Raw genomic sequence first — 15,474 nt, forward strand, 5'->3', positions numbered from 1 at the left:
AGAAACAGGTTCTCATTATAAACTGAATCTTCAAAGTGCTGAGCATCTTTAGTTTGAGTAGGAGATGAGGAGCAGGAGCTCAAGAGCTCCCAGGTGGTGCTAGCATTTTTCAAGACTGGGACTAAGCGCACTGATATTTTCCTTTCAGTATACCAAAAATATCTAGATGTATACTGTGCCTATCTATTATGGCAAAGTACTGCTCATAAAGATTATAGTTGTAGCTAGCTCTTGTGACTACCATTGAAGGTCTTCTATTTTGAGGGATATTTGAAATCACTGTAAAAACCATTCTGAATTAAAATTCAGCGTATGACTTCTCTGCCAGAAGCTGCTAAATGTTTAATCTGAGTTTGAGAAAATCTATTAGTATATTCCCCCTTTTGTTTAGAGAGAATAAAAATAATGGTTTTGTTTTGCTTTTCTGCTCTGCTTTTTATTATCTTATGTATATTTCTCTGCTTATTCCAGATCTATGCTTGATGCATCTAAAGCTAGATTCACTTCTGTTACAGACAACTGTAATTTTCATTGTGCATGACTCTAGCCTTACATCTTGATTAGTCTGGGGTGTCTTCTGCAGTGCTGTGAGATCCAAATCTGATTGTTAGCTTTAATATGAGATTATTGTATAGTGGACATTTATCCTTGCAAAATATGCAGTTCATGTGGCAGAACTTTTGTAGAGTCATTGAATACAAAGTCACAGCAGTCATAGGTTTTATTACTGTACCATGCTGACTTTTCTGACTTGCTTATGTCTGGTACTTGGTTAAATTATACTCCCTTCTAGTCAGTATTAAAGTAGATTGCTCTGTTTTAATAACTTTTTCTCCCTTTAGTCATGAGAGGTTTTATGAGTTACACTTGCAGCTTTTTTTGGTAATGTGTGTCTAATCTTGCATTTTTTCTCAAGGTTGGGGGAAGTTTGCCCGCTTGACCCGTGCCCTCACGAGCAGCCGAGGAGTGCTGCAGCAGCTTGCTCCCAGCGTGCAGAAAGGAGAGAATGTTCACAAGCACTCAAGACTTGCTGAGGTAATTTTTTCTTTCCCCAGGAGGCTGTAAAGAAATGTTTTTAGCCTTTGTGGGTATGTAATCTCTGCACGAGCCAAGAACTGTCAGTCTTCCCTCCCCTGGGAATCTGGTGCATGTGTTGTGAAATGTGTCCTATGACAGCAGAATGAAAACAGGTGTCCCAAAGACTTCATGCGGCCTAATTGTTGTTCCATATATTAACATATATTAAAGTCTTAGAAAGGTGTTATTAAAATAATACTTTCTCACTTAGTTTCCATTCTTCTGAGGATCTTAATAAGAATAGGATCTTGGACTATCTACTTATGTGTGAGGTGAGAAAAACTCAGTCTAGTACACAAGGAAATCCTGGAGAATCCATGGCACAGTTATTCTCTGAATTAATTTATGTCTAGTTACTTTTCAGTGGGATCCCAATCCTGCATTACCAACTGGTTAAAACCTATGTTTAAGTTACTGCTTTTATGGACAGAACAGTTGTAAGATGCCACAAGCAGCACTGCAGGGAGATTAGGAAAGTGAAACCTTGTGATTTAAGTAGCGTCTCAAAGTTTTGAGATAAGCTCCAGGCAGAGAAGGCCCCTTGAAGCACTTAGGGTGTGAGGGCTTTCGCCACGAGGGGGAGAGACTGTCCTAAATTTCCTGTAGCTGTCTCCTGGGCCAGTAGCAGGGTCTCCCTGGGGAGAGGTCTGACATGGTGTTAATGACAGCACAGCCAATATGACATGGCAGTCCTGTGTCACTTCCTGCTGTGAATGCCATGGCAGCAGCTAGGACTTGACAATAATTCTTGATCTGCCTGTGCAGGTGGAGGTGTAAGGTGTTGATGGGCTCCATGAGGTCTCCGTATTGTCAGCTGTACTATACTCTACTAGTTCTGTTGTATGCGTCTCAGTTTCTATGCAAACTAAAAGTCACCTGTCTTCTTATCAAGTGTCATGGCAAAATTCTTGCAGACAGGATCTTACCTAGTCAGTATTTAATACAGAAGAACTCAAGAAGGGGAATCCAATGGAAGCAGAGAAATAACATGGATCATACTAGCACAGGGGAGGGACAGACATTCACAGGGACACTGTATTGCAGGAACACCATGTGATTAGCACGTGTCCACCCTGAGGTTCCTTTAGTGTCCTGGAATTTGGAACAGTTTTCCTCCTAATATTACTCAAGGCTGCATATCAAAGAATCCTTTCTTCTCTTTAGATCTCTGTCCTTGAATTTTAGCTCATGCTAAAATGTAGGCAGCGAAATGTAAGGCAAAGGGTCTGAGGTTATTCTGTTTGGCAACAGTCTGGACGTCAGTGACTACATGTTAATGAAACTTTCTGCAAGTCGTGCTCAACAAGTCTTTGCAAGTATTCTTACTGGCAAAGCCAATTGATTCATTACAAATAATAAAGGGCAAGTGCATAGTTTACATGTCTGAAATGAGTTTCTTTAATTGCTGACTGAATATTGAGGTCATAATTTTACAAAGAACATTAGCCCCAGCTGTAATGTTAGGTAGCTTTTTTTTCCACTGTAATTTCATTTAAGTCAGTAGAACTACACTACACAGAAAAGAGGAGTGCAGATAACCATACAGACAAGACCACCTTTCTTTATTTGAAGATATATGGGGTGCCAGGTTTCTCATTCTGCAAAGGTTTCTTCATAATATTGAATACAGGATCTCTAACAATTACCTGTTGTATTTTCAAATATTTTTCTTTTTTTTTTTCTTCATCCCTGCAGTAGCCTATCTGAAATTTTAAAACTCATCCTTTTTCTTTTGCTACTCACTGTGACATTTCACATCAATCTTGGTTGTGTGAGAAAGCTCCACGTATATTACAGTGTTATTTGTGTTGCCCTTAGTTATTTATCACTTATACGTTTAAATGTCTTGGGAGGCTGTTGCATCCTAGAACCTGAGTAGAGCAAGCCACCACAGCTTACAATTTTTTATTGTTTATGGAACAGTTTAAGAAAGGTGTTAGTGACAGACTAACAAGCCATGTATAACACAAGCAATGTCTGTGAAGCTTCAGTCTCTGACTTTCACCAATAGGCATAGTTTTTTGGTTTTTTTTTAGCCTGACTTCTGTAATAGCAGTCATATGAAAACTACTCAAATTAATAATGCAATTAACACAAGGGTATTAGGTAAATGTGAGGCAACACTTTGCAATTGGAATTTGTAAAAGTAACTGATGCATTTCTGTTGCTTAGTTGCCAAGGAGCAGATTGTAGGGATGGTTCTTCCTGGTCACTGGAATGAATAGAGTCCTGACACATGAATGAATACATGTGTAATCTGGCACCTGTGGTCTTAGCTGATGTATTCTGCACCTTTGCCAGCCAGTTCTGGGTAGATAAGACTGTGTCAAAATGAAAAAAAACAACTTATAGTTATTAGAAATAAAAGCAGAGAAATTATCATGGTGCTTAGCAGCACTGCTTAAGAATGGAACTTCTATCACTTTTTTTTTTTTTTAACATTATTTACCAGGAACTTAACTGCCAATCAAAATATTGTGGCTTAGCACCTAGCCCTTATTTTAGGAGCAATTTGTGTGGGTGCTTGGGAAAACAAATCAAGGGAGAGTGAGAGAAAGCAAATAGGTGCAATTGAGAACGTGAAAAGGAGAGATTAATCTGGAGATGAGTGAATGTTTCTGTTAGCTTTCTTTTTGCCCCCCAGTCATACAGTCATAAAAAGAAATAAATAATTGTAACCACATTTGATGCAATTTATGACTCCTGTCTTGGGATATATTCACCATTTTGTAAAAAAAAATAAGATAATAAAAAAATTTGCTGTATTTGAAAAAGAAAATGGTCTTGTAAAACCCACAATGAAATTTAGTGTTTCTGCTCTTGGAATAAAATTCTCCAGTGTTAGAGAGCTATTAAAGCATTATGCATCATTGCCACAAATAATAAATGCAGATAATACAGCTGTATAATCTGATGAATAGTATGTACCTGAAATTATACTTTCATTAATAAGTTTCTGAAATAAATATTTATTTTATTATGATAAGACTGTATAATAGTGAAAAATCTTCCAAAACCAGAGCTGTTTCAATTATTCAGAAAATTGGAGTAGTCAAATTGTCCAGTGCACATGAAAGGAAGCTCAGCATATTGGTTTATATAGTTGTATATATTTTCTTCATGATTACTTTTATATCAGTCTCTTGGGGTTTGGTTTTTTCCTCTCCAGGAGAAGTAGCTTTACAAGCAGTTTGAATGTGGTTAGTTCATTTGGGTGTGTAACCACACCTGCCTACTTCAGCAAACCTGTCTCAGGTTGGCACTACTCTTCCTAGAAGCTGGAGAGCAGCAGGAGTTCCTTGCAATCGGGCAGAAGGTACTTTGCATTGGCCTGGGTTTGGTGGGTGGTGCAGAGAGAGTGGGGTTTATATCTCTGAGTCTCCAGATGAGCCAGGGGTGATGTGTGTGTGGGGAAGGATGGTGAGGAAATAGACTTGGAGTGGCCTTTGGCGTGAAGTGGAGCAAGGAGCTCTTCCAGCGCAGTGACCTGACAAAAGCTTGATCTCTAGCACTAAGCCCTGTGAGCCTCCTTCCATGGTTTCTGTGAAGCACTGAGCTCTTTTGTTGTGTTTTCTGATAAAGGCACATGCTTGTTCTCTGAGATTGTTAGGCTTTGTTGTAAGTGTGTTTCTCTTCCTTTGGTGAAATGAAGAATTTGGTGCTTTGAGAGCTCTTGGCTGGCACTGCCAGGCACTGTGAGACTTTTGCCAGTGTGCAAAGGAAGTTGTCTTTGCTGGGAGAGATAGTGTGAGCTGGGGCAGTGCCCTTCTTTCACCTCAGACTGTGAAATCTTCTCTAGCAGTGCCAGCAAGATGGGAGGGGTTTACAAAGGTGCTAGTGTGTTAGTGATGTAGTGAGAGGGAACCCAGGCTAGAGTTTGTCACCTCCACCCAAAAGGAGGACTGTAGATGCCTCTAGCTTTCTGCAGGTGGCTTTCCCCATCTGGTGAGTGATTGGAATCCCTGTGTCATTCCTTGATGCCTCTCTCCTGTCCCTCCATTCAGGATTCACACCCACAGTGCTGCTGCACATCCTTCTGCTGGAGACCAGCTAAAGCCATGGCCCCTGGTTTCTTTAAATAACCATTGCTAGGGCTTCTCCAGAGACCCCAGGGGGATAACAGAAGTTCAAAAGACTTATTTGTAAGGTCCCTAGCTATTAAGATAGTTTAGGGCATGTTTACTTTCTAAATAGAAAGGGAAGGAGATGAATCAGTCATCAATCCTTTTATTTTCCTGCACTGTAGCCCTTGAATCTCAAACAGGTAAGGAGAGAGAGCTTTGTATTTGGTGATGACATTTTAAACCACTGAAGCAGCAGTTTGTTGTCTTAACAAGTTGGAACTAGAAGTCTGTTTTTTTCTGCTTTCAGTTCAGTTTTACATCCTTGCAGTTCCACTGGCTTTATTTTAATTTTCTTTTTTCTCTTTATAGCAAAATGTTGGACACCATTTTTGCCAAACAGGGATTATTCTTGCCTTTTCCCCTAATTGGGTATGCAGGCACACATTAGTATATTTTCCAGTAAATTTAGTTCTGTTGATGAAAAATTTTCACAAGTTCTTGGAGTGCAAAGAGAGCAGCAGTGACCAAAAAGAGGTGCTTTATGTAAGTCTCAATCTATAACTTATGTATGTATAGGTAAGAACCATCTGACAAGAGCAAACAATATTTTTTTTCAGTTTTTAATGATTGATGTTCCTGTGCTGATTAGAATAGTTATCAAACTATTGGACTTACTCATGTCATACCAGGGGCTAAAAAAAAAAAGCTGTAGTCAGCCTGTGATTGCAGAAGAAGCAATTATGGTTTCCTGCATTTGAAGGGTGATCCTGTCTCCTCACACCAGTAAAATCTCAGCATTAGAACTGAAATCCCACTAAATGAAAAATGTTACTATGTGATGGAGGTGCTTAGTTTTGCTGATCAATTATTCCAGTGAGTGATATTGCAGAGGACTCTCCTTGCCCAGTGAAGCATATTTCAGGCTTAGGATCCTATATTAGAGCTGCTGGTCATGCAGAGCGTCATAAAAGCCAGTTGTTACTCTTTGCTTTCCAGGTGATTCAGGTACAGCTGCAATGTGTAAAAGAGAGGGCAGGAGATATTTGCAGTATTGATTTGGGCTAGAGCTTTTGTTGGGAAAAGACATCCCAACATCTGTCACTGGGACTGCAAACAAGCCTTGAAGGGAATGATGCTCTGAGTACACACATGGACTCCATACACACCCTCTGCCTCTTCCAGTCACACCAGTGGCTTTTGGGGAGTGCCTGGGCTGGCCAGTGCCTCCTGCAGAGAAGAGAGACTGAATGTGCCTTGTGCTGCTTCCAGCTCCTCTCAACACAGGATAGCTTAATTCCCTTTTATTTTAGTAGTATGGAAAACCTACATGAATCAGGGACAGGATCAATAGACTACATAATACTGCAGTGAACATGTTTGAGTTCTATGTGGGTTTGCTGGAGAAATGTTCCTTTCTCCTCTTTGTTGTCATTCTAGACAGTTACAAACAAAAATACAGAGTCCTCTTATTTTTTTTTTAATAGAATTTTTTTTCAAACTCTTAATGCCTCTGTGGTAACATGCAGGTCTGTCAGAGAAGGTCATGTTAATTCTCTTCAGGAGAATTGGGCTCAAAGTCAGCAGGCTTGCAATTCCCATTCTCATTTACACGTGTGTGAGGAACTGTGGTCTGACAGTGTTTGACCCCTGTTGTGTACACAAGTAAGTGATTATGTGAGGTTCAAAGCAGTAGGGAATTCCATCTGAGACTGTTTTGTCGAAGTAGATCTTGTGTAGCTGATTGTTTTCTTTTGTCCTCTTTGGCTGAAACTGTTGGAAAAAATCTCACCAGTTCACCAAAAAAGAAAAAAAAAAAGAAAAAAAAAGACACTCAGAAAAGCCTGGAGATAAAATCCACTTCTAAATAACTGACATTAAAAAAGCTGAGATAAGGAGAAAGAAAGGAAGACATCCTTCTACTCTAGCTGTGTTGTCTTATCTTTTCCCAGAGAAAAACAGCCTTTTAATTTCCTTCCCTGCTTCCTGTTGCTCTGAACTATGTGTAAATAAATGTGAAAAAGGAACCATGCTCCTGAATACTTCTCACTGGTTCTGTGAGTTTGGCATTACCAAACACATTTCACTCAAGCAAGCCTTCATTCTTCTTTCAGTTTTCATTTATAACTCATTCAGGGTAAAATTTGCTTTAAAATTTAACTTCTCTTTATTTGGACATATATATATGAACATATATATTTGGACATATATATAACTTCTCTTTATTCTCTTTATTCTTGATGTTGATTTCACCCTCATGTATATCCATATGTATAAACAAACACATTCTTATTCATAGATATGTGAAGGAAACTTGAGTTCCCAAGAATTACGTATGTGGTAATACTGTTTTTGCAGCAGTGGGAAGAACTGGGGAGAGAACAGATCTAAAATGGACAGCATTGACTGAGACTGCAGTTATGCAAAACAGTGCTCAGTGTCAGCATGTGCTCAGCTTGAGGTCCAGGGTTGAAAACACATGCTGGTAGATCATCTTCTGCAGCAGGGCTTTTCTGAATTCAGACCTAGCTGCAGTGTCATTCAGCAGTGCTCCTCAGCAGCTCCCCTAAATCCTGCCTTCAGTTTGGAGTCCCCTACAGCCAGAGGGACATTCAGGCATTGGAGCGTGTCCCATGAAGGGCAAAGAAGGCAGTCAAGGGTTTGGAGAACAAGTTTGATGAGAAGCAGCTGGGGGAGCTGGGATTGTTTAGCCAGGAGAAAAAGAGGCACAGGGGGACCATCCCCTCTCTACAAGTGCCTGAAGGGAGGTTGTAGCAAGGGGGAGGTCCATCTTTTCCTCCAGGTGACAAATGACAGGACCAGAAGAAATGGCTTCAAATTGCACCAGGGGAGATTTAGATTAGATATTAGGAAAAATTTCTTCACTGAAAGGGTTGTCAAGCATTGGAACAGATATCCCAGAGAATGGTGGCATTACTGTACTTAGAATTGTTCAAAAGGTGTGTGGATGTGGCATCTGGGAGAAGTTCTCCAGCTTGTTTGTTGGAGAACATGGAGGTACTGGGTTAATTGCTGGACTCAACAATCTTAGGGTCTTTTCCAAACTTAATGATTCTATCTTTCTATGGCTCTACGCCATCAGGTAGTTAAGATACTGAACTTCTCTGAATGAAAAGATGAAGTCCAAAATGAGTTTATTGAGGCTAATGATAGATATCTGTGCTCTTTGGATCTGCACAGTCCAGAGAAGAGGAAAAAAGGCCTGTGCATTCATGATACATTGTAGTTTTGAGACTATTTCAGTCAAGGTCTAGTGAAGAGTTAAGTAGCCACTATTGAAAAAAAATGTGGTCCAGTGCTCCTGCTGCTGGGCTGGAGCTCAGTTGTGTGTTGTGCCTGGTTTTGCCATCAATTCCTATTCGCACTGGCCTACCTGCCTATTCTTGCCCATTATTTTTCTGTCTCATCTATCTAGATAGCTGAAGGGGTTTTCTCTTCTCTGTTTGTCTTGGACACTCCATAATTTAGACTTAGTGTCAAAAAATAATCAATGGCATTAAAAGAAACAACTGTTCTTTGTTTGATGCTGATTTTCTTGGCTTGCTTACTATTTGGTGGTGATAAAAGGAGTTAATGGACATGAATTTTTATGAACTGTTGTACTGAGCTTGAGAATCTAGTGTGAAAAAATTAAGCATGTTTTCTTTTTCCTCTCAAATCTCTCTTGACTACAGGTATTGCAGCTGGGTTCTGAAATCCTCCCACAGTACAAACAAGAGGCACCAAAGACTCCACCGCATATAATTTTGCATTATTGTGTATTCAAGACTACCTGGGACTGGATCATCTTGATTTTAACCTTCTACACTGCTATTTTGGTCCCTTACAATGTCTCCTTTAAAACTAAACAGAACAACGTGGCATGGCTAGTAGTGGACAGCATTGTAGATGTCATTTTTCTGGTTGACATTGTGCTTAATTTCCATACCACCTTTGTGGGGCCAGCAGGAGAGGTAATCTCTGACCCCAAGCTGATTCGCATGAATTACTTGAAGACCTGGTTTGTGATTGACCTGCTCTCCTGCCTGCCATATGATGTCATCAATGCATTTGAGAATGTTGATGAGGTCAGTATACCACTTCCATCCATTTGTTATTACTTGGTGGTTGTGGGGGGATGTGGGACAGATGAGAGAAATGTGTGTTTTTAAATGTATTGAATTACTGTACACGTCTCTGGTAGCCACCCACAGCATGCACAGAAATTTGCTTATGAATCTTAGCCAGAAGGCTCATTCTTTAATTTCTGCTGTAGTTTCCGGTGTTAAAAATGCTGTGTTTATTTTCATTCTTTCTGTGAAGAAAAGGAGGAAATCCATGGTTATTTTCCTTTTTCTGCACCCTCAGGGTTCAGGAGGGCAGGTAGAGGCAGACAGCAGCACCTTTGTAGAGCTCTGAGGAAAACTGCTCCATCTGACTGAGCAGGAATAGTTTGGGCTGTGTCAGGACAGTTTGTTGGGGCAGGCTGTGCTTGCTGTGGCTGATGACTGATCAGAGTAGTTCTGCTAATGCCAGCTCTTCACAGGAACAACTGGGAAGTAAAATACACATTTCTCAGCTGCTTCTAGTACACTATGGCAGGTGGCAAAGAGGCAGGCAGTGACTCACTGAATCATCTTTGAGCACTAGAAAATACTGTGGAGATCTGTGCAGCATTGTTTGGCAACAGTATTTTTAGAGGAAGGTGGAGCAATTGAAGGTGCTTGTTTGGTAATTTTATAACTAAATGAAATCTAGATTGGAAATCTAGACTCTTCCTTAGTTCTTAATTTCTCTGGGAATAGATCACAATCCAGAAAAAGAACTAACATTTAGACATATTAATCCAGAAAACTAGTATTTTTTAACTGCTTGTTTTTTTTGATCAGTCTGCCAAGAAAATATTCCTAAGGTAAATACATTAAAGTTCCCTGCCTGAATAGTTAAGAGAGTTAATGAATTTTTAATAAAATATTAAAGAGGATTCCAGCAGCCTGCTTACTAGTTATATGTTATAAAATCATCAACTAGTTATGTCTCTGAGTTTATCTGTGACACATGCTAAAGCTGTAAGATGCAGAATCACAGGGTGGCTGGGCTTGGAAGGGATCTCTGGAGATCATCTAGTCCAAACCAGCTGCTGAAGCAGATTCACCCAGGGCAGGTTGCATAGGATTTCATCCAGGTGGGTTTGAATAACTCCAGAAAGGAGAGGGATTTACATACCTACCTCATCAGGGCTTAGTATTTAAATCTTAGCCTGTAAAATTTAAATTTTTTATTACTTCCTTTAAAATATGCTCATGTTACAAAGGACAGCCTAGCTATCAAAAGAAAACTATGCCAAGTGAAATATAGGGAAAAACAAACACCATTACTTTTTTAAAATCACACTATTTTTTATAAAATTTAAAGTAATTTTCTCACTGACTTGAGGACAGGTAGGCAAGCTATTAAATGCAGTGAAAAAAATGTGATGTTATTTGATATTTAATTCCCTGGAGAAGTTTTCATTTTATATCAAGCTACAGACAGAAATAACACAAATTAGATCAAGCAAAAAAGCCTTGTGAAACCTGTCCTTAAGTATTTGTTTGTCATATGAAAGACCCAGACTGCAGATTATTCTGCAAGGCTTTCACATATTGCTTTGCTGTGACACTGATAGAGTGATGGAACGAGTGGCCATATGTCAGCTTCTGACATTTAGTCAGAAGGAGTAAAAATAATAAATAAAATTAAAAAATAAATGAAGCAATGACAAAAAAAACCCCAACAAAAGCAAACAAACTGGGAAGGAAGATTTTCTCACCCATTACAAGTAGAAGCAGCCTGGTGAAGATTTTGCTGAAGGAACACTTTTGACTTTAGAATCGTAATGTGACCTACAGAACATCCCTGAGGTAAATGTCTATACCAGTGGCTGTGACAGCCCTTGAACTGAACACAGATGATTTTGGACTCATGGTGGCAATTCTGCAGAGAAGTCCTTGTGTGAGTTTGTATTTCTGCAGGTTCTCCATCTCAGTGTTGCCTTGCAGCAATGAGAAGCTGATTGGTACTTCAGTATCCTCATGGCTCTTCAGCAGTCTCCTTAATCAGTTTAACAGTGTTAGTTTTAGTTATTCTACTGCTATGCCCAAGGGAAAAAAAAAAATCAAGGTTTTTCTTGATGCTGTCCTTTCAAGACTGCTCATCTGCATTTCCCACAGTGGGTTCTGACATTTGGCTGGTATAAATCGTTGCAGGATCATTAGAGCAGAGTTTCCACTGGTGAAAATTGCCATGCTTCTACTGAGGACTCATAGGCTGGTTTATGGGACCTGAGGGGTTTTGCCTGCAATGCCAGCAGAATAACACAGTGCATATCACGAGGGGGCTTGGGAGGTAGATGCTGATCAGTGTTTCAAGAACTGCCTATAGAGTGAAAGATAACCTTTCAGTAAATATGAAAAAAATAAAACCTGCATTCAAGGAATCTTGAAAGCAGAATATCTTTGCCTTTTATCTTTTTTTTTTTTTTTTCTGTTGTGTAGAGCATTCCCTTGTGGGTCAACTGCTTTCCCTTCTTACTGGTTTAAATTTACCTCCCTCTTTCCCTGGATTATACACCATATAATTTCACAGCTGGATTAAGTGAGGTGCAAGGCTGCCCTGCTCAATGTGCAAATAAGCAAATGGAACTGTTATCTGTGTGTCACTTTAATTTTGCTAGAGGGAATTCCCTTAGAGCCATGGCACCGGAGTCAGTAGCTGGCCATGGCTGCTGCAGGATCTTTTTTTTTGTTTTTGTTTCTGAAGTCCTAATGAGAATATTCTTGTAAGAAATGGCCAGAGATGAAATGATACCCAGTGTCAACAGTGGTGATAAAAATGAAGAATAGGAATTGCTATATTCCTGATATTTTCCATACATGATTTTAGACAGGAGGAAATGGAATCCTGCCTTTGTTGCAGTCCCTATAATGAAGGGGGACTGGGCCAGGTGGGAGCTTGCTTATTTTGCTGTCTGCTGTCATTATCTGTTTAAAAAAAAGGCACTCAAGACTCTGAGAATGTCATGGAGGAACTAACTTGACAAGTCAATTTGTTTTTAAGAATGTTGTAATTACTGTGATGGAGACGAATTGATTTACAAGGGACATGGGACCTGCAGCACTAAAAAAGTAAAAAACTGTATAATAGGGTATTGAGGGTGCCTTTTTTGCTCTGGGCAGTTTTGGGACTGTCCCATGACTTATCTCCAGATTAATAGTGAAACCATTTTTGTCATCTTTAAAATGATCCACTAATTGTAATAGATGAAACTAGAGCTGATCAATATTTTTGGCAAGCAGATACTCATTGAAAAAATCTGGTATTGGATTTTTTTTCCTATTTTGAAGTAACTTTTTGTTTTGCACGTTACTTCATTATTCCATTATAACATATAACAGAAAATATTTTCTTGAAACAAAATTAAGTGTGACTTCTGTTTTTTCAGACAATTTCAAAATTCTTTGGGGTTGTTGCAGTTTGGAACATTAGTTTATTTTCAATTCTCATTTTTCAATATAATTGAAATTCCAGTTTCCTCTCTGCATGGTTGAGAATTTTTTTGTCCATAAAAATAATTTGAATTCATTAACTATTAATCAATACAACTATTATTAACTACAATTAATTCAAGAGGCACTTAAGTATGAATAGCCACATTCTACAGATGGAAGAGGAAAGAAAAAACATTAATGTCTTTGTTCAAGGCCATATAATTATACAAGAGACTGATCTCAAGTGCTGTGCTCAAAGACACAGTACAGCATTTCATATTCAGACATGAGCAGAATTCAACAAATGAAGAAATGAATAGCTGTAGAGAATTTTCTCTTGTTACCCAAATGAAAGTAGAGCTAAGGATATTTCTCCTGGCTTTTATATATGGGAAACAAATTACACAGTTAAATACAAATTATTTTCTTGACCTGACAGAATTTCAACAGAAGAAAATATACCGTATTCATATTGATCGATGAATCAACTTAATGCTAGGTTTGAACTTTCTATTGTTAAGAGAATACATCATGCTGTAATTTAGTCTGAGTAAGAAAAGAAAATATTTGTCTAAAATTTAAACAGCCCTTGAAACATGTGGTGTTGGTCTCTTTTCAAATTTGAATGATCAAAATAGCATTTGTCAGTAATTCTTTACAGTAATTAGTATTATTCCTCACTTAAGGAAGTACCACCTACTTTGGGGGGTAATATCTTTTTGTGTTCAGACATCAATCAAAAACCAAGCTTAAAGAAAATTCCACATTTTTTGCCAAGAACAGTGCAATTTAAGACTTTGAATTCCAGAGCATGTTTTTGCAGTGTCAGCTTGAGCAATTTCATACTGTGGTTTTCGTCCATAATGCCATAAGATTTAATTTATATTGGAAAAAATTTGACTTATTACATGTAATGGTGTTGTGAAATCTCATGGTAGGAGTGGAATCCAGTCATGTCACCACCATATAAATCTCTGAAACAGGGAGTTTGTAGCAGTAACTGCTATATGTGTTTGAGCCGAGCACTGTGAACAATTGTTGGCTGATGCCAAATTGAGAACCATGTATCACTCTATTAATTGAGGTAGAAGAGAAATAAATGCATAGTAAAAGATCATTAGAAAAGATACATTCAATATAAATGATGTAGTGCTTAGTTAAGTGAATAAGAGAGAAGCTAGCATGTAGGAAAAGAAGATGTACAACTTTGAAAGCCAAAATTTATGATGATAAAAGAAGTCCCAGAAAAAAATACAATATGGAATAATAGAAGTAAATGAAGATAATTAGTGCTAAGTGAGTGTGGTGCAGCTGGAAAGTAAACAGAGAGTTGAGAGAGGAAAAAATGAATGTGTTGCTGGTCAGATTGTTGGCAGCTCTCTGAGGCGGTACTTTTGCAATAGATTAATTTCAACCTTGTTAATGGGATAATCTCTCATGCTAATACAAATTAGCTATTTAGGAATTACTGAAGCAGCTACACTGGAAAGCATGCAACTTCCCTTTTTTTTTAACCACTGCATTCAATAAGGGGCAAGGGAATAAATTATCATATTTACAGTTTTGTGGAATAAAGTGGGACCTACAAAGAAAGATTTTGGGTTAGATTAATTTTACAAACTGGAAAATGTAATTTTAAAAGTATTTTTAAACTGTAAACATCTGAGTAATATGACATCTGTTTGAAATAGTAGTTGACCACTCTTATTTGAATCTGTCCAATGAGACAGTGCTGTATTTTGCATGTGAGTCTATTGCTAAATCTAGCAATGAATGAATAATTTTCTATGGCTAATTGGAATTTTAAAGTAGTCATAACCTACTTTTAATGTAATGTTTAGAAAAAAAAACCAAAAAAACAACACAAACCCAGCTGTGCATCACAGAGTGTGATCCAGGCATAGAGGAGATGTTGGCAAATTGGATGAGATGAAGGTAGACAGGAGGGATAAGTGAGACCCTGTGGACTGGGTGACACCTACTGGGGTTCTGGGGAAGGATGAGCAGCTGGGTTATTGTGCCCAGGTGGGCAGGGGAGGGCTGGAACAAGGGCCTTGGGTTGGGCATGTGATGATGAAGAAGCTCTGCTTGGGCGGGTGTCCCTGTGTGAGGAGCCCCAGGGAAACAGGACAAAGCCCATGGGAGGTGTGTGCTGGGGGCTGGAACCTGCCAGAAACCCTCGGGGCATGGCTAGGAAGGTCCTTGGTGTGGCTCCTAGGTGGTATTTGGAGCTTCAGAAGGAGCTTGGCAGCCTTGAACTGTGGAAAAAGCAGAGTGTGGTGGGAAGGAAAAGCAGTGGTGGAGGAGGAGGGCTGCTTGTCTGACTTCTGTAAGTGCCTGTGTTCTGCAGCATTGCCCCAGGGGGCTGTGACAGGCAGGAATTACTCCTTAGCAGACAGGTAGGTGGAAGGAGTATTTTGGGGAAATGCAAATGGTGTAAAGCAGATTCCTGGGGTTAAGTGCACAGCCAGGATATCAACCAGCTAGGCAAAAGAAGCATTTTCTGTTCAGAGACTCCTGGGGATTCAAGTGAGGGTGTCTCTCTTCTCTGTCTGCTTTGTTCCACATCTCCTCATCTCTTCCCCCTCCCATTTTTTTTCCCAGTCAAATATGAGCTTTTCTATCTTCCTCCCTTAAAAACCTCCCAACCTCCATGCTACCCATCACATGCCATTTTTATGCTACCACGTGCAGGGGCAGGCTGTCTTTTCCCCCAAAATCCTCAGTTTTCCAAATTGTGTTGATGGATATAGGCACTGCAGGGCTCTTGTGCCTTGGAAGACATTCAGGGTTAAATTCTCTCCTAT

General features: G+C 39.2%; 1 protein-coding gene across 1 annotated transcript in view; it reads left to right on the forward strand.

Annotated features, from left to right (window-relative positions):
* The window catches only part of KCNH1 (potassium voltage-gated channel subfamily H member 1), a 175,360-nt gene that overhangs the window by 28,149 nt on the left and 131,737 nt on the right, over window positions 1-15,474 (forward strand). Inside the window, exons 5-6 of the mRNA XM_021547543.3 lie at window positions 917-1,035; window positions 8,834-9,226. Of these exons, the coding sequence (XP_021403218.2) occupies window positions 917-1,035; window positions 8,834-9,226 (512 nt within the window). The remainder of the gene's footprint in view (window positions 1-916; window positions 1,036-8,833; window positions 9,227-15,474) is intronic.

This window comes from Lonchura striata, chromosome 3, assembly GCF_046129695.1.
Source record: "Lonchura striata isolate bLonStr1 chromosome 3, bLonStr1.mat, whole genome shotgun sequence".
NCBI lineage: Eukaryota > Metazoa > Chordata > Aves > Passeriformes > Estrildidae > Lonchura > Lonchura striata.